Source organism: Thamnophis elegans, chromosome 15, assembly GCF_009769535.1.
Source record: "Thamnophis elegans isolate rThaEle1 chromosome 15, rThaEle1.pri, whole genome shotgun sequence".
Lineage (NCBI taxonomy): Eukaryota > Metazoa > Chordata > Lepidosauria > Squamata > Colubridae > Thamnophis > Thamnophis elegans.
Window position 1 is genome coordinate 8,909,740 of NC_045555.1, and position 27,349 is coordinate 8,937,088.

The window sequence follows — 27,349 nt, forward strand, 5'->3', positions numbered from 1 at the left end:
CCATAAAATTGGTGTCTCAGTTCCTAAGAGCATCGAAAAATGTGTTTTCCGATGGTCTTAGGCGACCCCTGTGAAAGGACCGTTTGACCCCCAAAGGGGTCCCGACCCACAGGTTGAGAACCACTGCTCTAAATGCTTCAAGGAAACATCTTGTCAGCTTCATACCAGACAACTATCTTCTTACTTAATAAGTTATGTAACTTTCAACTTATATTTTCCAGATAATTCCATGTCCTGCTTTCAACCAGCTAAAGAATTACCATATTTTTTGGAGTATTAGACGCTCTGGAGTATAAGATGCACCTTAGTTTTTGGGGTGGAAAATAAGAAAAAAAATTCTGCCTCTGTCTATCAGCATCTGTCGGTATTCACCCGGGTAGCGTCTTCACTATGCTTGGGTGCGCCTCGTTGGGGCAGATACGCAGTTTTAAAAATGCAGCTGATCATCAAAGTGCGCTCCAGTGAGTACAGCAGATGAAGCGCGGAACCAGTCCAACAAGGCAGCAGCTGTTCTGGGTTGCCATTTTGGCCTCTGCGCCTTGCTTTTTCACTCTCTGAAAGCTCCGTTTGAGAAGCTGAATTTGTAGCCTCCAAAAGCTCCGTTTGAGAGGTTGAGTGTTAGGCCTGCAGCCATCTTTTCTTTTGGATCTTTGGCCTACCACGCTTTCTATCATTCTGCTATGCATTTTCTACTGTGGGAAAATGGGAGGGGGATGGTATGGAGTTAGATGCGATGTAGCCATAACAAAATTCCTTCTAGAAAGCCAAGGTCATCCTTTGTCTTTGTACCTCTGTACCTGACCGGAACTGGATGGGTGGAACTACCAGCATGGCAGTGGGAGATTGGACCGTGTGATGGACTTGTGGGTGTGAGGGAAAGATCTTGAACTTTCAACCGGGTGGGGAAAACCGGGAAGCTTTCAGAATCAGGTTGTCCCAGAGGTGCCAACATGGCTCTCTTTGAGCAATATTTTGCCTTGGACTCTGATTTACTTTTGGATGCTATTTGGAACCCTGATTTTGCAGCCTCCAAAAGCTCCGTTTGAGAGGACTTGGAGAGGTCAGCCGGTGGGGGCCTGCGGGTGGGCGGGGCTACAATTGGTGTATAAGACGCACCCAAATTTTCACCCTCTTTTAGGGTGAGGGGAGTGTGTCTTATACCACGAAAAATGCAGTTAACAATAATTAACAACAATTTGCATGGCAAGGAATGCATATTTGTTCAAAAGATATCTGGCTAGGCAACAGGTCCTGATATAAAATGCAGGATCATCTCTGTTGTTAGGTCAGTACAGAAAGAAGGAGAAGACTGCAAAGTCTAAACAAACCCATCATTTATTTAAACATTTGAGAAATATATATTAAAAAAAAAGTGGAGGGAAAAACAAAAGAGAGTGACAAGACTAGGCTAAAAACTTTTTCCCCATCTCATTTAACTTTAATTGGTTCTCATACCGCCGAGCCCTTCACCTTGGTGAAGAAAAAAAAGTCAGCAGTTTTAAACGCAAACCTTTAGGCCAACCAGGTCGAAATCAAAAAACTTTTTAATTAGCACAAAAACAAGTTGTTTCTTTGGTGAAAATGGAAGTACCTCTTTCCCTTCTTTCTCTCCCATGGCAAATAAATTATCCCCCGCTACCTTACAATGATGGTGAAAGTGTCTGTCGGTCCCTCATAATGAAGTCCCTCACCAATGAAGAAGAGGAACATCGGGAAAAATGAATAAAACAGTAAAGGGGGTATCAGAGGCTGAACGTACCAAAACAGGAAAAGGAGGAGAAAATATTTTGAAACAGACCTGTGCAAAGAGTCGACATCCACAATTAGCATTAATCTTGGATGCTCAGAAAGCGTTTGATAACGTAAATTGGCAATCCTGATTTTGCTCACTTGAAAATTTAGCATCAAATCAGCAGGTGCTGCCTTCCAACTTTCCCAAAAGTGCCATCCATCAGTGGTGGGTTTCCGTTAATTTTTTTCCCTGATTGATTGCTCATTATTCTAACTCAAAGTTAGCAGGTTGAAAGGTGGCCAAAACCCATCGAGAGATGCCAACGATGGTGAAACGGGAAAGCGTCCTGTCCCTCTCAATAAACCAACCGGAAAAAAAAGAGCAATGTGTGTAGCTTTCAAGGCACAAAATTCCCATCCCACAAAAAAAACCGAAATGGTGGAAAATAAAGACAGCTGTGCATTAAATTCCCATCAGGCTTGGAAACGCATCTCCTGCTTTTTCTGGGAAACTTTTGCAGTTTTCTCAATCAGGGATCAAAAGGTGGTTTACCTCTTTAGGGGTTCAAGAGAAGGGGTCTGCAGCGTTTCCCAGGCTCAAAATATTCTAAGTTTTAGGAGGCCGTCAGTCTGAACCCACCTCTCAGCTGCCATTCAATGATCTAAAGAAATAGCTCTTTCAAAAGAGGGGCTTGAAATTTTCACTTTCTAGCAAAGTGGATCCCAACAAATAAAGAGAAAAAGAGAAACAAGAGAAGGAGGTTTTTTCCGAGCTTAAGTACCAGAATTTAGGTGACGGAGAGAGGGAATGAAAGAGAGAGAGAGAGAGAGAGAAAGGGACAGGGAGACAGAGAGACAGAGAGAGACAGAGAGAGACAGAGTGAGTATTAGTTCACTCCAGATATGTTTCAAGGCAAAAAGTTCACTTCATTTGTTCTAAACTCTTCCTGTGGTTAGCCACCTAATCTCAGAACAATTGCCACTTTCAAGGAAAATGTATAAGTCTCCTCCCCTTCCCCCAGATGCCCACCCACATCAGGTTGTAAGAAAACAACGCTGGGCATCACAAAAGAACTCAATGCCAATCTGCATCTGTGGCAGCCCGAAACACAGTGCCACAAATCGCTCAACGTAAAATCAATGGGAACTCTTGAACTCAAGAGGCCTGGTGCCCAATCATACCAAAGGAAATTAGAAAAAAAAAGGCACAGGAATTAAAAAATAATAATAGCACCTTCTTCGGGGACAAAACACAAAGCATAGGCCACTCTTTGCAGTAGAAAAAAAAAAAAAACTTTCAATGCTGGCTTGCTGGTCCCAAACAGGCTTAAGAGGGGGACGAACAAATGGGGCAAAAATGCTCCTGAAGTTTCCATCGGACTATAGTGACCGAAAAAGGGATGAATGGACTTCAATTTATCCTCCACCACCACCACCACAAAAAAAATACAAAAGGAATACAAAATACAAACAAGCCACCTTGGGAGAAAAAGATGGAGTGGAAGGAGCAGGGCACAGAAGAGTCCTAGCAACAGGTAGTTAAAACTTCAAATGGCGTATAAAAACCAATAGCTGAGAAGTCTAACAAAACGCACGGAGGGGCCCGCGGTCTCTCTTCGCCAACCGCCGACCGCGGTGCATTCAGCAGCTCGCCTGGTTGAGGGAAGAGTCCCCTGCCCGGGTCAGAGGGTGCGTGGGTTGTATTCTGGCAATCTCTTGATTTTCTCCTTTTCGGCTTCGCTCTCGTCGCGGGCAATCGCCAAGGAGTGCGCGTAGCCCATGGCGACCTGTAAAAGAGATGGGACGGCTTGCGTGGATCGCCAAAACCACACTTCCCTTCGCGGGGTGAGCGATGCTGCACAAAATGATCCGCACGACGGCTTCGCGCCATCATCCCCGTTTGCGCATTCGACGAAGGCGGCTGCCTGCGTTAGGAGGCAGCTCCCCGAATGCAGAGGCCGAGTATTTTGCACGCCCTATGGAAGTGTCCGTCGTACAGGCGTGGCTGAGTGCAAGTCAATATCCCTGCTCTTTAGTTTGAATGCGCTCAACTTGTGAGGAGGAGATTGAGGAATGCTTATTAAATAAACCAACACACAGGTTTAGCCTTAGGTTCTAAGAATTGTTTGATCTCCTCTATGCAATGTTAACATATGTTTTATCTCTCTCTGTTTACCTACCCTATTTCTCTCTCTTTCTCGCTCTCATCTATATATCATCTATCTCTACCTATCCTTCGGTCTCTCCATGTCTATCTACCTATTTTCCCTCCCTCCCCGTCCCCCCTCTCTCATATAGCTTCCCTATCCTTCTTCTCTCCCTCAGGCTTGGCCCACAGAAGCCTCTCCTATCCTCCCTATTGACTTCACTCCCTCTCCCTTTCTCCAGGTCTCTTTCTCCCTTTTCCCCTTAAGCCTCTTTCCCTACCCTCTCAGGCCTCCTTTTCCCCAAGCATCCCTTCCTATCCTTCCCTTCCAGCTCTTTCCTCCCCAGAAAACCCTCCTTCCTCCTCTCAAACTCCCTGTTTCCTCCTCTTCCCGCCAAAACCTCCTCTTTCCCCCTTCCCACATACTCCTATCCATCTTTCTCTATCATACATACATATATACATATATCCTCCCTGTCTGTATCTAATAAATATTCACCTATCCCTCCCTCCCCCCCATTCATTCCTTTCCCTTTTTTCCTTCCTCCCCTCCTGTCTTTTCCCTCCCTTCCATCCATCCATCCATCCACCCACCCACCCACAATCACCCTATCTATGTATAAGCTTGCCATTTTACCTGTTCTGTGTAAATCCCATCCAGCGTTTTCACCTCCTGAGCAGCAGTTGATGACTTCGGCTTGTGATCTCCGTAACCCTGAATAAAACAAAGGAAGGAGTTCTATCAGAAGGGGTCTAGCAGGCTCCATCTCTCGTGTGTGTGTGTGTGTGTGTGTGTGTGTGTGTGTGTGTTGCATTTTTACTGATAAATAAATGAAGGGAGACTAGTATAGATCTATTTCAAGCTATTTAGCTGTCATCAGCTAGCCATATCTTTACTGGGATTTGTACCTGGGCTGTTTTTACATATTAGGCAATTACATTAACCTCTAAGCCACAAGCTCTCCTCCCTTATCAGCTGAGCCAAGGAAATGATTAATTGTTATGTCAAAGCACCTGGTATGCCCAAATATGGGAGGGAGCATACTGCTTCCTTTTTGCCTCTTAGCTCCACCCTAGAATCCCAGCTAAGGGTATGGCTAGCTGATGAGAACTAAATAGCTTGAAATAGATCTATACTAGCCTCCCTTCATTTATTTATCAGCAAAAATGCAACACAAAAATGATTTTCTGCCTGGAAGGCTCCTAGGGTGGAGCTGAAAGGAAAAAGGAAAGCAGTATGCTCCTTTCCATATTTGGGCATACAAAGTGCTTTGACATAACAATATATTTACATAGTATATTTACAATATATTTACAACAGTATAATTTACATATACATAGGACAAACGAACAGGAGAATAAGTGCACGCATCGCAGAACACAAGAACGCAGTATGAAAAAAAAAACTTCCTCCCTTTTCCAGCACCTTAAAGCTACAGGACATGAATTTAATTTTGAAGGAACCAGGTTAATCTCCAAAACTGAACACTTCAGCAAGAGAATTATGGAAGCTATCGAAATAGAGAAACACCCCCACAACATGAATAAACGTGACAATATCTCCCGCCCACCAAACATCTGGAAACCAGCCCTAGTCAACAAACGAGCCCCACCCACCCACCACCCAGGCCGTTACAACACGAAACAACAACACACAGCCAGCACCAATCAGCACCAATCATGATACAACCACACAACCAATCATTCCACTTACTGAAACAAAGCCAGCACTCCACACACCCCCACCAAGATTTATAGAAAGACGGCAGCTCCAACCACGCTTTAAGCCCCAAACCCAGCCTGAAGATGGCGAGTGAGGCCTTGCCGAAACGTTGCCAAGACAATCTCAATCTTACACGGGAAAAGATCCGAATAGACCCCCTGCGTTAAAGAATCTATGCTCCTTGGAATTTCCCATATGGTCTCCACATTTTTCAATCTGGTCTCCACACTTTCTAAGTGGGGAAACTGGTAACTTCATAGAGAAAATAAAAGGAAAACCCCCTTTGCTGGGTTCTAAGTCAGGCCCATCTCCAACAAAATTGCCAAGCAATCATCTAAGCCAGTGGTTCTCAACCTTCCCAATGCCATGACCCTTTAATACAGTTCCTCATGTTGTGGTGACCCCCAACCATAAAATTGGTGTCTCGGTTCCTAAGACCATCGAAAATACGTTTTTTCCAATGGACTTAGGCGACCCCTGTGAAAGGGTCGTTCAGCCCCCAAAGGGGTCCCGACCCACAGGTTGAGAACCACTGATCTAAGCTGTGGTCTCAGAGGGGTTGCTGTGAGATGATCGGCAAATAAATTTATGAAATAAAATCAGCTACAACCACCCCCTTACCAGCTCTCCAAAGGTAGGAGAAGGCCCCCAGCTGATGGTGCTCTCATCTGCTGCCACTATGATGCTGCTCTTCCTGAAAATGAGGCAGAAAGTTACTGTAAAAGAACTGCAGATGTAGAAAGTGGAGAGAAGGTGGCTAAAAAGGTAAAGGGTTCCCCTCACACATGCGTGATAAGTCATTCCCGACTTTAAGGGGCGGTGCTTATCTCCGTTTCAAAGCCGAAGAGCCAGCGCTGTCCGAAGACGTCTCCGTGGTCATGTGGCCGGCATGACTCAACTCCCGAAGGTGCACGGAACGCTGTTCCCTTCCCACCAAAGGTGGTTCCTATTTTTCTACTTGCATTTTTTACCTGCTTTCGAACTGCTAGGTTGGCAGAAGCTGGGACAAATAACGGGAGCTCACTCCGTTACGTGGCGCTAGGGAGTTGAACCGCCAACCTTTCTGATCAACAAGCTCAGCGTCTTAGCCACTGAGCCACCATGTCCTACAGAGGTTCCAAATAAAAGCACCCAGAAAACCCCAGCCAGCATAGCTAACAGCTGGATCACAGGAATTCTCTGCAGAACACAAACTCTTCTTCCAGGACTAAAAGAGGAAAAGAAAGGAAAGCAGAAGAGAAGAATAAAACCGCTTCCTTACCCACAGGACAAACTGCGGATTTTCCAGCCACACAGATCCTGCACAGTTTTGGGGTACATCGTCGACTCTCGGGAAGTGTTCGTCGCTCCCCAGAAAAACAGGCCTCCTGCAGCGGGTACCAAGGAGGGGAAAAAAATTGTTTTGCTTTTGTGCATTGTTCACAAGGACGCCTGCTCTCTGTGAGCCTATTAACAGATAAACATCGTGCAAATTTGAAGCACGGCTTGAAGCCAGAGAAGAGCGTGCAAAAGCATGAATACATGAGACACAACGATAAAGATGTATTTATATACATTTGATAGATATTTTTTGATTTTACACACAGTTGAAAGTAATGGTACACAAATATAAAACGTTGGTGAATCTTTTTTATATATACTACAAGAAATGTTGTGATCCAGCAAGAGCCGTTGGAGCTGTCACCAGACTCCGACAGCGAGGGGCCCTATGAGTCGGTTCTGGAGGACCCTGGACAGGGTTCCGACTCCAAGCAGGGCGCAGAGAGGCTGGTTGGGCACCAGGAGGTGCCTGAGCCTTGGACCAGTGGGGAGGAGACAAGGGAGAGTGATCCAGACGCCAGCAGTGAGTTGTTCCTGGATGCCCGGCACCAAAGAGCTAATAGGCGTCAGGAACAGTTGCACAAGTACAGGGGGTAATTGCACTCAGCTTGTGGTCATTAGGCTCCTCTCCAGACTATAAAAGGACTGCTTGTGCACACGCCCCTCTTGCAGAAGTCAATGCAGGAACTAATGTTTGATGAACATTATTGTGAGCTTGGCAGGCTGGATTGCTGCCACGGCTTATCTGTGCTGGATTGCTGCCCAAGCTTGTCTGTGCCGATTTGCTGCCAAGGATCTGTCTGTCTGTTAATTAAATGCCGTAACTTATCTTTGGCTCGGAGTGTGTGTTGGTGTGGGACCGGGGGGGGGGGGGGTCAGAACAGGTGATACTATAAAGATATGTTATTATTAAATAGATTTATAATGATGTGACAGACAGTTGGCATTCATATGAATTTAATTCTTAGAATACATGTCTAAAATTAAGAAATTATGAGTAAACTGAATATATGATTTACAATAACAATGTACTCATGTATATTGGGTTGATAATTGCTGATTATATACACAATTGAAAGAGGTGATGCACAAATGTTTGTGACCCAACGACATGCTAAACACATATGTAGTTGATTATATTTTTAGGTTATATGTTTGTTTTTGTGCGTTTAAAAAATAAAAAACTTTTATATAAAAAAAGTGTGCAAAAGTGGAGGCTTAAAATGGCCACCGCGCATTGTGGGGGTGGTCAGAAAGTGGTGGCCATCAATCGCGCTCACCGTGGTTTCCATTGAACTATAAGAAAAAATTGTTGGTGCTTAAAAGGAAGCGCCACGGTGTCCTCACTCCTCCTGCGATCGCTAGGTCCCTTCTAACTGACCAATAGCCCAACCAAGTGACCAGTATTGCCTCCGACCTGACTGGCACGGAAGGCAAACACCTCCACTAGCCTCGCTCCTTGCTCCACCCCTTCAGCAGGAAAAAAATTATAATTTTTTAAAATTTAAAAAATAATTTAAAAATACCCAAGGAATAAAAACAATGAACTAAAACAAAAAAAACTGTGCACAATTTGGAGAGTCCAAGCTCAATTATCCAAAACAGCTGGAACTCACTCAACTGTGTCCTTAACGGGCCAGACTGAGTTAAAAAACTGGTCTTGAGGAAGAACAGGAGGCGTGGTTGAAGAAATTTGAACTTAGTCCTTGGGCAACCAGACAAATTTAACCCATGCTTGGACTGTCCAAGCAACGCACAGGAGAAGTTGACATTCTAATTTTCTCCATTAGCCGGAGAGAGAACTGGATTAACTGGAAACCATAATATTAAAACAGGCAGCAGTTCTCACGAGAGAGAGAGAGAGAGAGCGAGGGAGGGAGGGAGGGAGGGAGAAGTACACTTCCTTGTGATATATATATATATAGTGACAGCAGAAGCTTGCAAAAATAATGTTTTTTTAAAAAAAATTCGAAGTGTTCCTTCGTTGACCGATTCCAAGACCAAGCCTACCTGTTTCACTGACTGCAAAAGAGCAGGTGTAGCCTGCGTAGATCTGTGCAGCCCCACGGCCAGGGAAGTCGAAAAGCTTCACTAACCGTGGCACCATCTCGTCCCGCTGCTCCGCGTGTCCTAATCGGCCGTAACCGCCAAATCCCCAGGAGAAGACACGTTTCTGTGAGTCCAGGATGAGCTGGAGAATGGCAGGAGGTTGTGAATTAAAATCTAGATGGAAGAGAAGGAGGCGAGGTGATAGAGGAGGAGAAGGAAAGGAGAAGAAAGAGGAGGTGGAGGAGGAGAGAAAGAAAAAGAGAAGGAGAAGAATCAGAAGGAGGAGAAGAATTAGGAGGAGGAGAAGAATCAGAAGGACAATTAGGAGAATAAGGTGGAGGAGAAGAAAAAGGAGGCAGTAGAAAGGAGGAGAAAAAGGAGGATGAAGAAAAAAAGGAGAAAGAAAAAGGAGAAAGAAGAAAGTAGAAGAAGAAAAAGGAGGAAGAAGGGGAAGAAGAAAAAAGAAAGGAGAAGTAGAAGAAAAAGGAGAAAGGAGGAAGAGAAAGAGAACCACAAGAAGAAAAAGGAGGAAGAAAAAGGAGAAAGAAGAAAGGAAAAGTAGAAGAAAAAGAAGGAAGAAGGGGAAGAAGAAAAAAGAGGAAGAAAGGAGAAGTAGAAGAAAAAGGAGGAAGGAGGAGAAGAAGAGGAAGAGGGGAGCCACAAGAAAAAGGAGGAAGGAGGAGGAGGAAGGAGAAGAGGAGGAGGAGAACCCCAAGAAGAGGAAGAAAAAGAAGGAGGAAGGGGAAGAAGAAAAAAGAGGAAGGAGAAGGAGGAAGGAGAAGAACCACAAGAAGAAGAAAAAGGAGGGAAGAAGGAGAAGAGGAGGAGAACCACAAGAAGAAGAAAAAGAAGAAAAAGGAGGAAGAAGAAGATGAGGAGGAGAACCACAAGAAGAAAAAGAAGAAGAAAAAGGAGGAGGAAGAAGAAGAAGAGGAGGAGGAGGAGATGAAATGTTCTTCAACTAGGTTCCAGACTGATGGATGGTTTTTTTGGTTTAAAAAAAAAAGTTTTTGCCTCAAAACAGTTCCTTCTAGCTTCTATTCTTCATTTTGAAGGGTCCCTTTTAAGGCAAGAATGCAATTCCAGTCAGATCCTATGAACCGACAACATTTGAACGAGGTGTTTTCCCTGCTTTGGCATTGAAAACATCAGAGAAAGAAACCTTTTAAATTCTTCTTCCTCATCCACTCCAACCTGCTGTGACACTTAACAGCAAGAAATCGTTTAGAAAGTCAGCATGCCGACCCATTTTCAATCTCTTCTGTGGCTCCCGTTTTTCTGCAGCCAAAGTTTGTCGCTGAACACGAAACCACAGACCGAACTAAATCTCTTACCGTGTGATTTGCACCGCACGCCACATCCCTCACGACGATGTTCGGGACCGGTAGGATCTGCCCATCTTTGGTCTTCTCAAGGAAGATGGCTACGCGACGGGGAACCAGCTCGCAGTCGTATTCTATCCTCTGGGCTCGGGCGATGAATTTCCCGTCAGAGTTGTGCCCTGTTGGGGGGGCAGAAAGTTTGAATCTAAGGGGCGTCCTTCAAACTTTCTGTCAGAGGTTTGGCAGTGTGACTATTATTATGAGATAAAACCCCAGGAGCAAAACACAGCACACAAAGCTTTTAGGCAATTAATAGTGGTTGATATATACATATATAGAGACAAATACATGGTAGGTAAATTTCTTACCACTCAGCTACAAACACAAGGAGAGAAATGAGATACATGACGAGAAACGCCCTCTAATGGCCACCTATATATAGACACCTTTTAAAAGAGAAATGACTTGTGTGGTGTATTCCCTCTTTAAGACTTTTGTTGTGTATCGCCTAAGACTTGTATCAGTCTTAAAGAGGCGATATCATATTTTGCTGAATCATCCTCATTGCATCAGCTTACAACCTTACATCAGCTGGCAGCTATTAAATCCTCATTACCTGACACTCCTCACATTTAAAGCTATGCAGCTGATAATGCAAATGCTTCGACCTAATCTTTTTACTTTTCTACAGATGCAGGTTTTGTTAACATATCAGCTATAGTACAATTGCTGGAACAATGCTGTATTCTGATCAGTTTCTCCTTTACAGCTTCTCTCACATTAGAGTATTTAATGTTTACATGTAATTACATTAACATTTACTGTGTTTTTCGGAGTATAAAACGCACCTTTTTTCATTCAAAAGAGGCTGAAAATCTGGGTGCGTCTTATACACTGAATACAGCATTTTTTGCCTCCTGAAACTCCACCCCCTTCATCAAAATGGCCATGCATAGCTTTTAGGAGGCTTGTAGGGTACTCCTGGGGGCTGGGGAGGGCAGAAATAAGTTTCTCAATTTTGCCCCATCCAGCCCCCAGGAGCACTCTACAAGCCTCCTAAAGGCTATCTATGCCCTTTTTTTTGACAAAAACCGGGCCATTTTTTGGCTCGTTTTTGGTCCCCCCCCCCCCAAAGCACTCTACAAGCCTCCTAAAAACTATTTATGCCCTTTTAAAAACAAAAACAGGCCCATTTTCCCAAAAAACAGGCCATTCTGGGGAGGTTTGCAGAGTGCAATTTTTTTTTTTTAAATTTGCCTCTTAAAAACCTTGGTGCGTTATACTCCGAAAAATACAGTATATCTTTCACAAATTGTACGTACATTGTGTATTACCAACATTTCCTGGTACTGTTGCAGTTCATACCTTACACTGCATACTCTGACCTCACACGCAGTAGTAAACCGTTCATAAGGTACACGCTTATTACTCCTCTCAGACCTTTTCTATTTCCAGTCTCTCCTAAAATCTATGTCATCTGTGCTTTCATGTTTTATCATAGTCCTATCTTCTTCTAATCTCTATCTGACTCGGTCTCATTGTCCGACAGATTAGAATTCTGTATTGTCTCCCCAAAGCCATCCAAGACCGTAGAGAATCCTACCTAGCTGTCCGTACTCAGGACAACCGAACGAGTAAAGATTCCCTTTGCAATCCATAATCATGCTAAACTCTGCCCCGCAAGCCACCTTGGTAATCGGCTGGCCGTTGTACATGATCTAAAAGAAAACAGACACACACACAAAACAAAGGTTTAAGGAAACACTGAAGAACACATTTCTTCTCTTTTTCTCCAAGCTGTTGTGGCCCGCCAGTGGCCAAGTGGAGCTGGCAGCAGATTCGGACAGTGAGGAGACTGGGGAGGAACATGGGCCACTCCTGGAGTTTGGGGAAGGCTCTGATGAGGGCTCTGTATCGGAGGCAGAGATGGGGTCAAGGCCGTCCGACAATTATCAGCTGCCTTCAGAGTCAGACATCAGTAGAACAGCTGGAGCCTGTTCCCAGTGTGCGCATGCGCAGAGTTGCCAGACGAAATGAACAGCTAAACAACAGGGGTCAGCTTGCAAGTAAGGCCACAGGTGGGCAGTGAATGGCCCCTCCCAGAGGACATAAAAGAGGAGCAAAAGGGGAGTGGAGTTTGCAGGACACAATTAGTTCGCTTCATTTTTTCGTGACTCTCCAAGACTCCTTGTCAAGTTTTGCAGATATCAGCCTGGCAGCTCTCCAAGCCAGATAAGGTCTATGACTGTAAATCCTCCCTCGAAAGACTTTGCTGGATGTGAATGAACAGAATTCACAGGAAATTAAAACAAGGGTTTTTTTGGTCGGGACCAGGAGTTGGCTTCATGCTCTTGGGAAGCGTCGGTCAGAACACAAGCGCCACGAGTTCAAGGATACTTCAGACTGCTATTAGTACAAGCCTGTCTAAATTTTGCTTTTAAATACACATCTCTTTGGCAAATTGGATCTTAAAAGTTTTTGGAAGAGGAGCTGGAACATTATTAATGTTTCCAGTTGAGGGAGGTAGTAGGTTCAGGCAGTGGGAAATGGGAAAAACGGGAGAAAATGTTGAATTAGGAACAGGAGGCAATGTTGCATTTTGAAAAACTGCTTCTTGTACCTGCGTAGGACTAGGAATGGCGTCAGTCTGGTTCCCCAATCCAAGCTGCCCCATCTTGTTCTCTCCGAAAGCAAAAACGGATCCGTTCTCTAGAAGGAAAAGATTTTTAAAAAGACCCTTCTTATCTCACTTGGTCAAAACCAGTCCTAACACAAAGCTCAAATGCATCTTAACATAGGTCATTCTCAACTTAAAACCACAATTTCGTTACTGGGGATGGAAGAAGGCCTGGAGCCTCTGATGGAGGCGGGAGCCAAGGAAGAGGCGGTGCTGGAGGAGGTTGTGCCAGATTTGGGGGGGGGGGGGAGGACAGTGGTCAGCCCATGGCGTGGCCAAAACCATCCCTTTCTCTTTTTGTAACACCACCTTGTTTTGTCTTTCTTTTCTCCCTCCCTCCTCTACTTTCTTCCTTCCTCCTCTCCTTCCCCTTCCTTCTTCCCTTTCTCTTACTCCTATTCTTCTTCTTCCTACCCTCTTTCCTTCTCTCTCTCCCTTCCATCCTCCTCTCCTTACCTCTTTCTTCTTTCCGCCATCTTCCTTTCATTCTCTCCTCCTCTCTCCCTTTCTTTTTCTATTGTTGTTGGTGTGCATTTCAAAACTCAAAGTTCATGTTTCCTTGGGATGGTATTTCCGCCAACCCAAATATAATTTAGTATCATTTCTTATTCCCTTACCTTCACTAGTCTATCCTAGTTATGTCCCCCCGTCTTTATATCTCACTCTTGAATATATACTTATATATTTAATATTTTCTTTTCTGTTTTCCGCTTCTTCCCCCCACTTTTCCATTTAATAGTGTGTCGTCTGGGTACTTTTATCTTCTCCCTACTTTCTTTTCTAGTTTCATTTCTCTAGCCAATCATAAAATCTTCCCTATATCTTGAAGTTCCCCGATTCCTCTTTATCCTTTATTTTCATTGTCAACCTATTCATCTCTGCACAATCTCTTTTTTATTATCTCTCATGTGACGTAGCAGCCACCATGCAGCCCAGCGAAGGCCGGTCGGGAGCCCAGTTCCTCCGCAGAGGGGTGGCGCAGTTCAGCTGTGGCTGCCCCCCCCCCCCCGCCTGCAAGCCATCTATCCTAGGAATTCATGGTGCCAATTAGTGGTTGTAGAGACAGCTGACGAGGAGGGAGAGTAGTGTTATTTGACAGCCCCAGGAAGCTATACCATGGATGTACTAAGGAAGCAGTTGGGAGAGGCCAGGTTCCGGGACGTTCCTTCCTGGTCTGTTCCTTTCTGTGACATGGCTTGAGATGGCTGGGAGTTGGCAGGGGCAGTGGTTGAAAGTCACTAAGCAAGTCACCACGTAATCCTGCCTGATTTTATGACTTTTAAAAAAAAAAAATTAATTGAAAAGACAGTGCCATGTCAGGATAATAATTACAAATAAAGCAAAGCCGAATAAAAGTTAATAGTAAATCTTAACACCCAAGCAAGTCACTATAACAAAAATATAACAGTAATTATATTAATGTCACCTAAAATAAAGAAAAAGAGCTTTAACTAAATTTCTACTTACATTAGCCTATTTACAATTTTCCCCCTGCTATAGTCAGTTTTATACAACTTTGTTCTCCATACTAACAATTATTGACATTCGCAAACTTATTTTCCCTCATTTCTGTCTCTTGTCTCTATCCAGTCATAAAATTTATTCCATGTCCGATACTATTTCGAGTCTTCTTTATCTTTAAATTTTAAGGTTAATCTATCCATGTAGACACAATCCCAAAATTTCCTAATTATATCCTTGTCTGAAGGGTATTCACTTTTCCAATATTTAGCATATATAATTCTTGCTGCCGTCAGTACTTACATTAGCCTGTTTACAATTTTTCCCTTACTGTAGTCAGTTTTATACATCTTTATTTTCATTAGTAACAATTATTCACAAACTTATTTTCCCTGTCACTTCTACCTCTTACCTCTATCCATTCATAAAATTTATTCCATGTCTGATAACATTTCGAGTCTTCTTTAATTTTTAAAGTTAATCTATCCATGTCGACACAATCCCAAATTTTCCTAATTATATCCTCATCCGATGAGGTGTTCACATTTTCCCAATATTTAGCATATATAATTCTTGCTGCCGTCAATATATGTAGCACTAAATATATGGTTGATTTATCATAACTTTTTGATAGTATACCTAAAAGGCATGTTTCTGGTTTGAACTCAAAAGGTTGCTCCGTTATCATTTCCAACCAATTATGAACTTTCTCCCAGTAATTGCTTGCTTTCCTACACTTCCACCACATGTGGTAGTAGGTTCCTGAAATCTGGTTACATTTCCAGCATTTGGCAGAGGAATTCTTATACACTTTGGCCAATCTTGCATGCGGCAAATGCCACCTATAAAACATTTTATGCCCGATTTTACGACTTCTGTGGCAACAGTTAAGCAAACCCATTCCTGCCAAAGGGCAAATTTTTTTGCTGGCAACTAGAAGTAAATTCTGATTTCCAGCAAAAAAAAACCCCAAACATGTCTGGACTTCAACTCCCAGAATTCATAGCTTGCTGGGGAGTTGAAGTCGACACCTCTTAAAACGACCAAGGTTGAAAAACACTATTCTAAAATATCTTGGCAGAACTTTATAAGAAAAGGGAAAGTCACAGAGACACCACCCAAGGCATCAATACCTGTGAGGGCCAGTGTGTGGTTGCGCCCACAAGCGGCCGACACAACTGTGTCACTGCTGAGCACCTCGATAGGTTTGGGGGCGTCGACCCGCTTGGTATCTCCATGGCCCAGTTGTCCTTTGTCGTTGCGCCCTGGGGAGAGAGAGACACACGGAAACACACAGTTTTGAGTCTGCTCGGTGCATTTTCCCATTGAGATCTTGATAAGCCCAACTCCAGCTAAGAGACACAAAAACGAAACAACGAAAACTCACCCCAGCTCCACAGCTTCCCTTCCACTGTGATGAAGAGGTTGTGAGCGGCACACGGGCCCGAAATTACCGTCCGGACTTGGACTCCCGAGAGACATCCGTACCTGTGCGGCCCCCACAGGTTCTGGCCAAGGTTGCGATAAGCAGCTGCAAAGATGATCATAGTTAGTTCAAATCTGGTCTAGCCACCCAATTCTAATGGGACTCCTGGCAGCGTATACAACCAAAAAAGTATATAAATGATTAAAATATACAACCACACAGGTAGCCTGAACTGAGACAATCAGAAAAGCAAGATAAATCGTACCAGCTCCCTGTTGTCGCCCGCCTGCAGATTCGGACAGTGAGGAGGTTGGGGAGGAACATGGGCCGGTCCTGGAGTCTGGGGAAGGCTCCGATGAGGGCTTTGTGTCGGAGGCAGAGATGGGGCCAGAGGAGCGAAAGGAGAGTGGAGCTTACAAGAGACAATTAGTTCACTTAATTGATTCGTGAGGCTCTGAGATTCCTTGCCAAGTTTTGCAGATATCGGCCTGGCAGCTCTCCAAGCCAGAGAAGGTCTGTGACTGTAAATCCTCCCTTGAAAGACTTTGCTGGATGTGAATGAGCAGAATTGACAGTCAATTAATAAAAGGGGTTTTTGTCGGGACCAGGAGTTGGCTTCCTGCTCTTGGGAAGCCTCGATCAGGACACTCCCACCCCAATATCTGAATACAATGAAATAGGAACATTTTTTTAAAAAAAAAATTCCCTTTGTTCAGCCTTTTAAATAACCTGGGATGCCTTTATGCAACTCTTTAAGCTGGGACGTTTTAACCACAATTTGTTTCTTGCATGGCTGAATGGACTGTATGGTCCCAGAGAATTGCCGCCAAACACATATAAAAAAAGGAGAATAAAGGGATTTTTTTTTAAAAAAAAAGTAAAATAAAACAACATAACAACATAACAACATAAGGAAGCAGGTGCAAGAACTCCCCTTTGTGGCCTGCATTGTTTGAAAGAGACTAGGCTGCTGGGAGTTCTCCTTTGTTGCTGAAACTGTTCATAATTCAGAATTTACGTTCTTCTTTATATTTAAATTTACTTTTAAGAAGACTCAAAATGTCAGCCAATTAGATTCTCTTTTGTGGCTTGGAAAAATTAGCAGGGGAAAATTAGCAACAAGCCAGTAAAAAGTGAACATGCAAAATTCAAAAAAAGCAGAAAAAAAAATAATCTTTGGGTATTTTGCTTTGGACTAAAACTTCCATTATGGAGTTTGTGTTTTTTCCCCAGGAAGTTCCAGAAATGAACTTTCCTGGGTTCTCAGCAGGAAAGAACCAGATGCTGGAGGCCTTGAAGTTGCCTCATGCATTTTACATGCCCGTCTATTGTGCCTCCTCGCCCTGCGCCAGCCAGACTCTGCCCCCTCTCCTGGGCTCTCTTGCTGGAGATTACAGGCTGAGCGCAGATGTCTTTAAAGCCAGACAGCACAACAAAAGGGACTCAGTCTGGCTTGGAGACCGCGACGAGATAAGAAAGGTTGTGGGTGTTGTGGCTCCGCCAGTGGAGCTGGCAGTAAATTCGGACAGTGAGGAGGTTGGGGAGGAACATGGGTCAGTCCTGGAGTCTGGGGAAGGCTCTGATGAAGGCTCTGTGTCGGAGGCAGAGAGGGGGCCACAGCCATCTGCCAGTTATCAGCTGCCTTCAGAGTCGGAGATCAGTGAGGCAGACGAACAGCTGGAGCCTGTTCCCAGTGTGAGCATGCCCAGAGTTGCCAGACGACGGGAACAGCTAAGGAACAGAGATCGACTTGGGAGTAAGGCCACAGGTGAACGATGAATGGCCCCTCCCAGAGGACATAAAAGAGGAGCGAAAGGGGAGTGGAGTTTGCAGGAGACAATCTATTCTCATTCTGTTCTTATTCCAATTCTGATTCTAACTCTTATTCCAACTCCATTCTATTGAAATTAGAACATGCACAGAAATAAAATAGATCGTTTTGTTGAAAATTACAGTGTGTTTGTCCCACTCAGGCTACTTCTCAGAAAGACTGACTTTTGATGGACAAATTTAACGAGTTAGTTAATCCTCGGCTTGTGACAATTGGGAGCAGAATTTCCAATCCTAAGCAATTCAGTTGTTACAAGAGTCATACTTAATTTTATGAACTTTTTTTTTGTCCTGATTGTTAAGCGAGTCATGTGGTCTTTAAGGAAATCTCGCTCCCCCTATTGGCTTTGCTTTTCGGAAACCAGCTGGAAAGCTCACAAATGTGACTTGATCATTTGAATCCAAAATGCTGCAACCATTAATATAAGTTGTTGTTGTTGTTGTTAGTTGTGAAGTTTTGTCCGTTCCTCCAGGCCTTTCTGTCCTCTACCATCCTCTGGAGTCCATTCAAGCTCACGCCAGCTGCTTCAATGACTACATCCAGCCACCTCCTTCTCTGCTGTCCCTTTCTTCTTCTGCCCTCCATCTTTCCCAGCATGAGGCTCATCTCCATTGAGTCCTTCCTTCTCATCAGATGGCCAAAGTATTGGAGTTTCCTCTTCAGGATCTGGCCTTCTAAAGAGCAGCCAGAGTTGATCCCCTATAGGACTGACCGGTTGGATCGCCTTGCAGTCCAAGGGACTCGCAGGAAGGAGTCTTCTCCAGCGCCAGAGTTCAAAGGCCTCCATTCTTTGGCACTCAGCCTTCCTTATGCACAGGTATGGTATAGGTGATACCTTGCTCAATAGTAGTAACTATGAGAGGGATCTTGGAGACCTAGTGGACAACCATTTAAATATGAGCCAGCCGTGTGCAGCAGCTGCCAAAAAAGCCAACCCAGTTCTAGGCTGCATAAACAGAGGGACAGAATCAAGATCACGTGAAGTGTTAATACCACTTTATAATACCCTGGTAAGGCCGCACTTGGAATACTGCATTCACGATTTAAAAAAGATGTGGAGACTCTAGAAAGAGTGCAGAGAAGAGCAACCAAGATGATTAGGGGACTGGAGGCTAAAACATATGAGGATCTTTGGCGCTCGGCCTTCCTTATGGTACAACCTTCACAGCCATCCATTGCAACTGGGAAAACCATTGTTAATGTTATCAGAGGCCAAAACTTTTTTTCACGTGACCATGGAGATGCTGTGACGGTCTTAAGTGCAAGGACTGGTTATAAATCACTTTTTATTTAGTGTGTCACTGTAACTTTCAAAGGTCGCTAAACGAACAGGTAGTCCTTGAGTTCATTTGGTGACTGTCCCAAGTTACAACAGCACTGAGAAAAATGACTTATGACTGTTTTTCACACTTACAATCCCTGCAGCCCATGGCCATGGGATCAAAATTCAGACGCTTGGCAACCGAGTCATATTTATGATGGTTGCAGTGTCTCGGGATCATGTGATCCACTTTTGCGGCCTCCTGACCAGCAAAGTCAATGGGGAAGCTGATTCACTTTACAACCATGCTACTAAGTAAAGAACTTCAGGGATTCACTTAACAAACTGTGGTGAGAAATGTCGTAAAATGGGGCAAAACTCATAAACACACAGATTGGGCTCAGCTGGGGTTGTAAGTCGAGGACTATCTGCATTATTAAGATGACAAGTTGTGCTTGGACTGGCCCAACTAAGGGACTAGTAACTTTAATATGTCCTCTCCCCAAAATATTAAAACGTACGACTCTTACCCTAACCCTAACCTCCAGGGCAGAAAAAGTGCACGCTTGGATCAATGCAGAATTTTGAATTTATTTAAATTTCCTATTTCTAAACCTTCCACCTCCCTCAGATCTAGCCATTAGCCAAGAAAGAGCCAGGATGGTGCAGTGGTTAGAGTGCACTACTGCAGGCTACTTATGCTGCCTGCCGGCTGCCTACAATTTGGCAGTTCAAATCTCACCAGGCTCAAGGTTGACTCAGCCTTCCGAGGTGGCTAAAATGAGGACCCAGATTGTTGGAGGCAAGAGGCTGATTCTGTAAAAACCACTTAAGAGACGGATGTAAAAGCACTGTGAATGATATATATGTCTAAGTTCTTAATGCTATTTTCTTTCCTGCCTTCCTAATGGTTAGAATACAGTATTGCAGGCTAACTCTGCTCACTGCCAGCAGTTCGATCCTGACCGACTCAAGGTTGACTCAGCCTCCCATCCTTCCGAGGTGGGTCAAATGAGGACCCAAATTGTTGGGGGCAAGAGGCTGACCCTGTAAACCACTTAGAGAGGGCTGTGAAGCCCTGTGAAGCCGAATATAAGTCTAAATGCTTATTGCTATATTATCAACCCCACAATTCTGACTCAACCGGTGCAGAAAACTTAACCATTTATTCTGAATTAGGATTTTGTTTTGTTTTTTGGTTTCCCAAGCTCTCCACCATTTCAGCTGGCCAACATGATTTTTTTAAATTTTATTTCATTTTTACTCTGGGTGGGTCCCTATGCATTCTTGCCCTGTGTTTATTTAAGAAGGCAGTGCTCCAGGGGAAAAAGCATCATCACGCTCAGCCGTAGCTTTTACCAAAAAGAGGTGCTTTATATTTCTTCTGGAATAAAAGTCTAATGGAACCCATTAAAGAAACCCAGTCTTAAAAAAAACAACAGCCACCCTTGTCTGAATCCAGTCACAGATGTTCTCTTAGAAATAAGAGCGATCGGCTGCAGCCACAGCTGGCTGGAGCAACGGCCTTCCTCAATTGTGTTTCCACGTGGGAAGATTGCACCCTCAGCTCACTTAATCCAAAATGATAAAATAAGTTTTCTGACAGTGAGAGCAATCAACCCATGGAACGGAAGTTGCGGGAGCTTCAACACTGGAAACTTTCAAGAGATTGGACTGCCATTTAGAATAGAATAGAACAGAATAGAATAACATAGTTGGAAGGGAACCTTGGAGGTCTTCTAGTCCAACCCCCTGCCTAGGCAGGAAACCCTACACCACTTCGCACAAATGGTTATCCAACATCTTCTTTAAAACTTCCAGTGTTGGAGCATTCACAACTTCTGGAGGCAAGTTGTTCCACTGCTTTGTCAGAAATGGTGTAGGGGGATTGGACTAGATGACCTACAAGGTCCCTTCCAACTCTGTTGTTCTGTTAAATATGCTTTACTTACCTTGCTGTTTTGGGACTTCTTTCCGGCCAATCAAGTCCCAGTTGGTGGCTCCAAATATCAAAAGCTGTCCTTTACACTTCGAGCCCTCCAACTTCTGAAAAGGGAAAGAAAAGTTTTGATTTTAGAAGTGAGCTGTGGTGTCAAGTCCCGAGAACCATGAGAATCAAGAATTAAAGCGGACGGCTAAATCAAGGGTCGAAATCCTTTACAGAAAATGGAGGGTTTTAAGCATCCCTAGCAGAAAAGATTATTTTTAACCTACAGCAAAAATAAAGAGAATCCTGCATTTATTGAAGGAAACACGGATAGTTTCCCCCCCCCCAACATTTTTTTCTAGTTTTATTAATTTACAATGCGACATACAAAAAGAATACTGTGTTTCCCTGAAAATAAGACAGGGTCTTGTTTTCTTTTGACCCCCAAAATAACTGCTGGGCCTTATTTTCTGGGAGGTCTTATTATTTTTGAGGTGCGGCCCACGGCCTGCAGATCAGCTAATCAAGAGAGGGCTGGAAATTCTGTCTCTGTTTACGGCACACTCTTGCCCAGCCTTAGCGCCACTGGGCCTGTGGCTCTTTTGCAGCCGCCACTAAGAGAAGGGGCACGGTAGCTAGGGTTTGCGGGAGCCACCTCCGTGAGGCCATTCCACATGGATGGCATGTGCATATGGGACGCGTCGGGCATGTTCCCCCCTCTGCCACAGGAAATGGCGGGGACCAGCTGAGCGTGCGTTTAAATATTTTCGGGGAGGGCTTATTTTAGCGCATGTGCTCAATAGCCTGACTGGGCTTTTTATCCAGGGAGGACTTATTTTCGGGGAAACAGGGTACAAAAGCAAATATTAGGGAAATTAGGAAGGAAAAAGGGGACAGTGGGGGAAAGCAAGGGAAAAAGAAAAAAGGCATTGACGTTCAAATCCTTTGGTGCAGTAAAATAAGGCATTAACATCTATCCTCCACTTTTCACTTTTTCATAATAATGAATCTAGCCACTTCTATAACAACAATTCTAACTCATTAGTAAAACCAAAAATCAGTTTCATTTTTTCCCCCACCTCAAGCACAAAGTCCAGAAGTGGTTTCCAAGTAGAAATAAAAGAGGAAACACGGACACCTATTTTATGAGTTTTTAATTTGTGGAAAACTTGTTACCGAAACAGAGATATCGAAAGGAAGGAGGGGGGGGGGTAAGATACAGGTGCAAAATTTCTGTGTTCACACAACTTTTCAACCAGGGAAAAAAACAGAGGCGATGGGATCCAGAAGAGGCAAGAGGTTCCCAAATCTTAAGAACGAATGCATTTGCAGTATGGATAAAAATTAAATGCCTGCAGCATTTTTGCATTAAATAAAAAAGCTAATGTTTCCAAATAATATAATAATAGCTAAAAACTGGCCAACAAAGTGCTAGCAATCTAGTCCTGCATTTCAGTCTGTACTCTGCTCTGGAGAACTTTCTTTTTCTTCTGTGGGTGGTGAAGAACAATGGGGAGGAAAAGGTTACCTCCCGCGCACGCAAGTGTCTCCCACATGCGCCCCGAAAATCAGCTAATGGGTGGGAGCGTGCGTGCATGCGTGGTAGAGCTGAGCTGGGGCAACGGCTTGTGTGCCCGCAGAGGGCTCTGTGTGCCCTGGATTCACCATCACAGCCCTAGACCCATTTCCCAGATAGGCAAGACTGATCTTTCCTTACAATGCGCTCCTTGGTGTGCTCGGGCTCGTTGACTACCACGGCGGCCTGGGATGACTGCAAGCCGGGGGGGTTCTGCTGTTCTCGCCCTCCGGGCCGGGGCGCCTTCTTGCTTCCTCCGGGGGCCGAGAGTATGGGCAACACCAGTCCGTCCTGCTCCTCTCCACTGCTGCCCCCGCCACCATTGTTGCTGCTACTGCTGCTGCTACCCCCACCACTCCTTTTTTTTTTCTTGGCGTTCAACGCGGGCCCCCGGCCGGTGCTTGCCCGTTTGCGCGCTGCCCCTGTGCCGTTCCCCGAACTGGCTGCATCCGCCTTCCGCCGGGGCATCTTCGTAACCTCCTATCTTCTACAAACAGAGAGAGAGAGAAATAAGATTAATAAGGAAGGAACCCAGAAAAGCGAGGAAATTCACCCAAAGTTTCTAAAAAAAAAAGAGACAATAATTGTGTCTTCTCACAACCTCCTACCTGCTGCAAGGCTGTGAGTTTAGCCTCTACACAGCTTTTTACAAGGATGTGTAAGGGTGTGCGTGAGAGAGGTTATTTTATTATTCCACACAGGAGTTTGCTTAAGGGCACAATCTTGCATTTTGTGGGAAATGCCTGGATGTGCATGCCTAAAATCACAAAAAACCATTAGATTCAGCGGGATTTGCTCCCAAGGGGCAGAACAGAAGAGAGATAGTATTAACCTAATTAACGTGTTTTTTCCAAGCTTGGCCACTTTTAACAGGTACGGACTTCAACTCCCAAGATTCCCTAGTCAGCCATGTTGGCTGAGGAACTCTGGGAGTTGAAGTCCTCACATCTTGAAGTGGTTTCAGCTTGAAAAAGACCTGCATGAATCCTAACATGGAAATACTTTTACACAAAAAATGCAGCTGAAAATTAAAGTACAAACGAGAAGTGCCCCATCTTTCCTCCTTTCCCCACAGCTAAAAAAATGAATTTGTAGCTGACAAATGAGGGGATTTTTCCTTCCACTACCTGGCGGGCAAACAATCCCAAAATAAATATTAAAAAATGAAAATAAAAGAAGTGACCCAAGCTGTAAAGACTGAAGGGAAGAAAACAATATTTGATATTTTTCCCCCTCATAAATTGCTCATTTCCCCTTAAAAATGAGGAAGTTCGCAGAGCTGACAGGAAAAAAAAGCCCCCCCCATAAAACAATATATAAATATTTAAAAATGATTCTTCCCTCACAGGAAGATGGGAGAAGAAATAAGGAAAAGAAAAAAAGGGGAAGATGAGAAGGGGAGAGAAAAAGAAAGGTGAGACAAAAAGGAGAATTTTTTCTTTAAAAAAGTTCCCACGCTCTTCCTTGGTTTTCCACAAGTTGAGCAGGGGTTGGACTAGAAGACCTCTAAGGTCCCTTCCAACTCTATTCTGACAAAAAAAAGACTCTTAAGGCCCAGGAAGACCCTCCCAAACCCCTAATGTTGGGGGCAAAGACAGGCTTACATTGGGCCCCTCCTCAGAGAAGGCCCAAAACCTCCCCAAATGGGCACCTTCAGCCCCTCAACAAGCCAGGATACAGTCCCAGAGAGAATGAGTGGAAACCAAGATTAAGTTTGGTAGGGGGTGAGCATGCCTCACAAGCCCAACATGCTTAATAGGGAGTCCTGGGGGGGATGACCCCGGCCCACCACCCCATTTTCTTCCCTGTTCCAAGGAAACCAAATTGGAACTAGCCAGGATTAGAAACCTGGTTTGCTTGGCTGAAGCAACTTCCAACCCAACGGCATTACCCAATTCAGCCATGATCTGGGTGGGCTTGAACCCCCGAATGGGTCATGTCCCCCACCTAGCCCCCCGAAAATGGGGTCGGAAGGCTGTTGGGAGAGACGAAGTAATAAATAGGAATAAATAATTAATATTTAATAATTAATAAAAGGAATAAACAGGAATAAATCAATCAGGGTTAGTTTTTTAAGGGACCCCCCATAAAGAGCTCCCAGGGGTTGGAAACCCAGTTTGGGGGCCTGGAGAGAAACCCCGTGGATTAAAAAACAAAAGGGGGCAGGAACATGGTCCAGAAGGAGAAATTTAATTAGGAAAATTTGCATTTTTACAGCAAAAATATCCCTTCATGTCTACCCCACCCCCAAAAAACCATTTTTAGGGGAAAGAAATCTTAATAATACAAACTGAGATCTCCCCTCCCTCCCCAGGTCTATTTTCCCTCTAAATCAGGTTTAGGCTGTGTTTGTGTGTGTTGAAGGGCCACGAAGCCCCTCACACTCCAGAGGAAAGGAGGCCACCAGGTGAGGCCTCTCATCTCCTCCCCGCCAGCGTATCTCCCTTTGTAACCCAGGCCCACAAACCAGGGAGATTTCTATCCCCCCTTTCCCTGTATTTTTTGGGGTTGGGTGAAAAACAGGGAACCCCCCCTTTAAAAGAAGACCCTTAAAAGTTCATTATTCGCTGCCCAACTTCGCAGGCTGCTTTCCCACTTGGAAATGGGGTGCAGATATGGAGGGGGGGAAAAGACCCCCTTCCCCATCCTCCAGACCTTAATAGATCCTCTCCCAAAAGACCCCCTCCTCTCCCTGCCCTTCTCCAAGGGAAACCCCCTCCGCATTTTCACATGCCCCATCCCTGCGTCTGCCCTGAAACCCCCTCCCCTCCAAACCCTTCTCTGCTGCCTTTTCCCCCTATGTTTTCTCCCCCCAGGTCTATTTTCCCTCTAAGCCAGGTTAAGGCTTGGGGGGTGTTAGAGGGCCACGAAGCCTGAGGAAAGGAGGCCACTAGGTGAGGCCTCTCATCTCCCCCCCCCACCTCCCAGCGCATCTCCCTTTGTAACCCAGGCCCCCAAACAGGGAGATTTCTATCCCCCCCTTCCCTGTATTTTTTGGTGTGGGGGTGAAAAACAGGGGATTCCCCACTTTAAAAGAAGACCCTTAAAAGTTCATTATTCGCTGCCCAACTTCGCAGGCTGCTTTCCCATTCTGAAATGGGGGAGAAGACCCCTTTCCCCATCCTCCAGACCCTAATAGACCCCTCTCCTCTCCAAGGGAAAACCCCCTCCCCATTTTCACATAGGGATTTGAAGGCAGGAGGGGGAGGGAATCTCCTCCTTTCTCTCTCGTGCCCCCCTCCCTGCGTCTGTCCTGAATCCCCCTCCCCTCCAAACCCTTCTCTGCTACCCTTTCCCCCTAAATTTTCTCTCCCCCCCCCAAATTACCTGCCCTCCTCCCTCCATGCACAGTCAGGATTTTTTTTTTTTTTTTTTTTGCAAAACTTAAAAATCAGAATTTGCAAACTTTTCGCCCGGGGAAGGAAGGAGGCAGCAGAACGAATTTATTTTTGTTTTTAAAGTTTAAAAAAAAGGGAAGAAAAGGGCGATTTGGGCACATCGGACCCTCCTCCTTCCTCCCCCCCCCCCACCATCCCACCACCAAGCCAGCCGCCGAACAAAGACGAGGGGAACCGAATCGCCCGGACACGCGTCTTGATCTGAACGCAACCCCGCTTCGCCTCCCCCCCCATCCCCCAAACAATGCACGATTTCCCAGCCAAAAATCCCCCTCCCGCTTTTTTTTTTTTTTTTCAAAGGGAAGCCCCCCCCCCCATGCAAGACTTCCCACCCCACCCAGGAGAGATTTCTCCAACTCGCTTTTGGGGGGGGCATTTTAGAACCCCCCTCCACCCGTTTCTCCCTCCCACCGCCGTTTCCCCTTTTGCAAAAAAAAAAGGTAATTTTGCACAAAACGCGACCACCCACCTTTCCCCCCCCCTCCCGGTGGGGACTTTTTTCCGCCAATGCAAAACAATCCACGACCCCCGCCCCCCTCTCTCTTCCAAACCAGACGCCCCTGGCCCTTCTTATCTCCCTCTTTCCTTCCTCTTTTTCATTCTTTCTTTTTTTTTCAAACCCACCTCCTCTTCTTGACTTTCTTTTTCGTTTTTTTTTGGGGGGGGGGCTGGGCCTTTGCCCCGAGACTCTCAAATATATCCTCCTCCTCTTCCTCCTCCTCCGTCTGTTTCCTCCCTCCCCCCCCCAGGCCTTAAAAAAAAGGGAAAAAAGCCGCCTTCCACCTGCCTTTTTTTTTCTCCTTGCTTCTGCAAAAAAAAAAAAAATCAAAAGAAAAAAAAACCCCAAAAGAGGAGATGGGGAGAGAGAGAGAGAGAAATGCAAACAAACTTTGCAAGATCTGGAGAGGCGTCTTCTGGAGGGGTGGGCTGCTTTATTCAACCACCCCGCTCTGGAAGGGGGAGGGAAAAAAAAGAGAGAGGCTTCTTTGCAAAATTACACTCCTCGATGTAAGAATTAGGGGACACCCCCCCCCTTCTGCAGCGTCCCTTCAAACCCACCCACCCCCCATTTCCTCTGCCTGCCTTTTTTTTTATATTGATTTTGAACAATGGGACCTCTGTCTGTCTCCGATTAAACCACGTGGATCCGCCTTCCTTCCCCCTTTTTTTTAAAAAAAAAAAAATCCACCCCCTCCTTAGTCTTTCTCTGTCTTTGACCCCCCCCCTCCTCCCTCCTTCCGTCAATCTTGCAAAAAAAAGAAAGAAAGAAAGAGAAAATAAAACACGTCGCCAAACTTTCACCTTCCTGCCAATGGCAGCGTGGATCCGAATGGCAAAGCTGGGTTGCAAATGCATAAGTCAGTACCCAAAGATGCTTCTTTTTTTTGGAGCGGGGGGGTGGGTGGGTTTAAAAGCAAAGCTTTTGAATTTTTTTTTTTAATGTTTTGCACTACTTCCTGTGAAAGGGGGGTTGAAAAAAAAGGGGGGGAGAGAGAGAGCT

At 44.9% G+C, this 27,349-nt stretch overlaps 1 protein-coding gene across 3 annotated transcripts; it reads right to left on the minus strand.

Moving 5' to 3' along the window:
• Positions 1–1,317: 1,317 nt before the first annotated feature.
• Positions 1,318–27,349, minus strand: RCC2 (regulator of chromosome condensation 2). Of its 3 annotated transcripts, none has more exons than XM_032232132.1 (13): positions 27,151–27,349; positions 22,592–22,937; positions 20,900–20,993; positions 15,817–15,960; positions 15,563–15,694; positions 12,912–13,000; positions 11,895–12,009; positions 10,304–10,470; positions 8,931–9,111; positions 6,862–6,967; positions 6,222–6,294; positions 4,515–4,592; positions 1,318–3,518 (listed from the first exon to the last, which is right to left on the minus strand). In XM_032232132.1, the coding sequence occupies exons 2-13, from the start codon at positions 22,916–22,918 to the stop codon at positions 3,414–3,416; spliced, it is 1,611 nt and encodes a 536-aa protein (XP_032088023.1). In that variant the 5' UTR covers positions 22,919–22,937; positions 27,151–27,349; the 3' UTR covers positions 1,318–3,413. The 3 variants fall into 3 exon arrangements, with proteins under 3 accessions (XP_032088023.1, XP_032088025.1, XP_032088024.1); XM_032232134.1 differs by lacking the exon at positions 27,151–27,349 and adding an exon at positions 26,738–26,912; XM_032232133.1 differs by lacking the exon at positions 27,151–27,349 and adding an exon at positions 26,473–26,603.

Excerpts from the sequence above, each read along its gene's own strand:
- RCC2 (XM_032232132.1), bottom strand. The coding sequence starts at position 22,918 with ATGCCCCGGCGGAAGGCGGATGCAGCCAGTTCGGGGAACGGCACAGGG. Across the intron at positions 15,961-20,899 it reads AGAAGTCCCAAAACAGCAAG|CTGCTTATCGCAACCTTGGC; the intron begins GTAAGTAAAGCA and ends TCATCTTTGCAG. Across the intron at positions 6,968-8,930 it reads TTTTGCAGTCAGTGAAACAG|GAGGCCTGTTTTTCTGGGGA; the intron begins GTAGGCTTGGTC and ends TACCCGCTGCAG.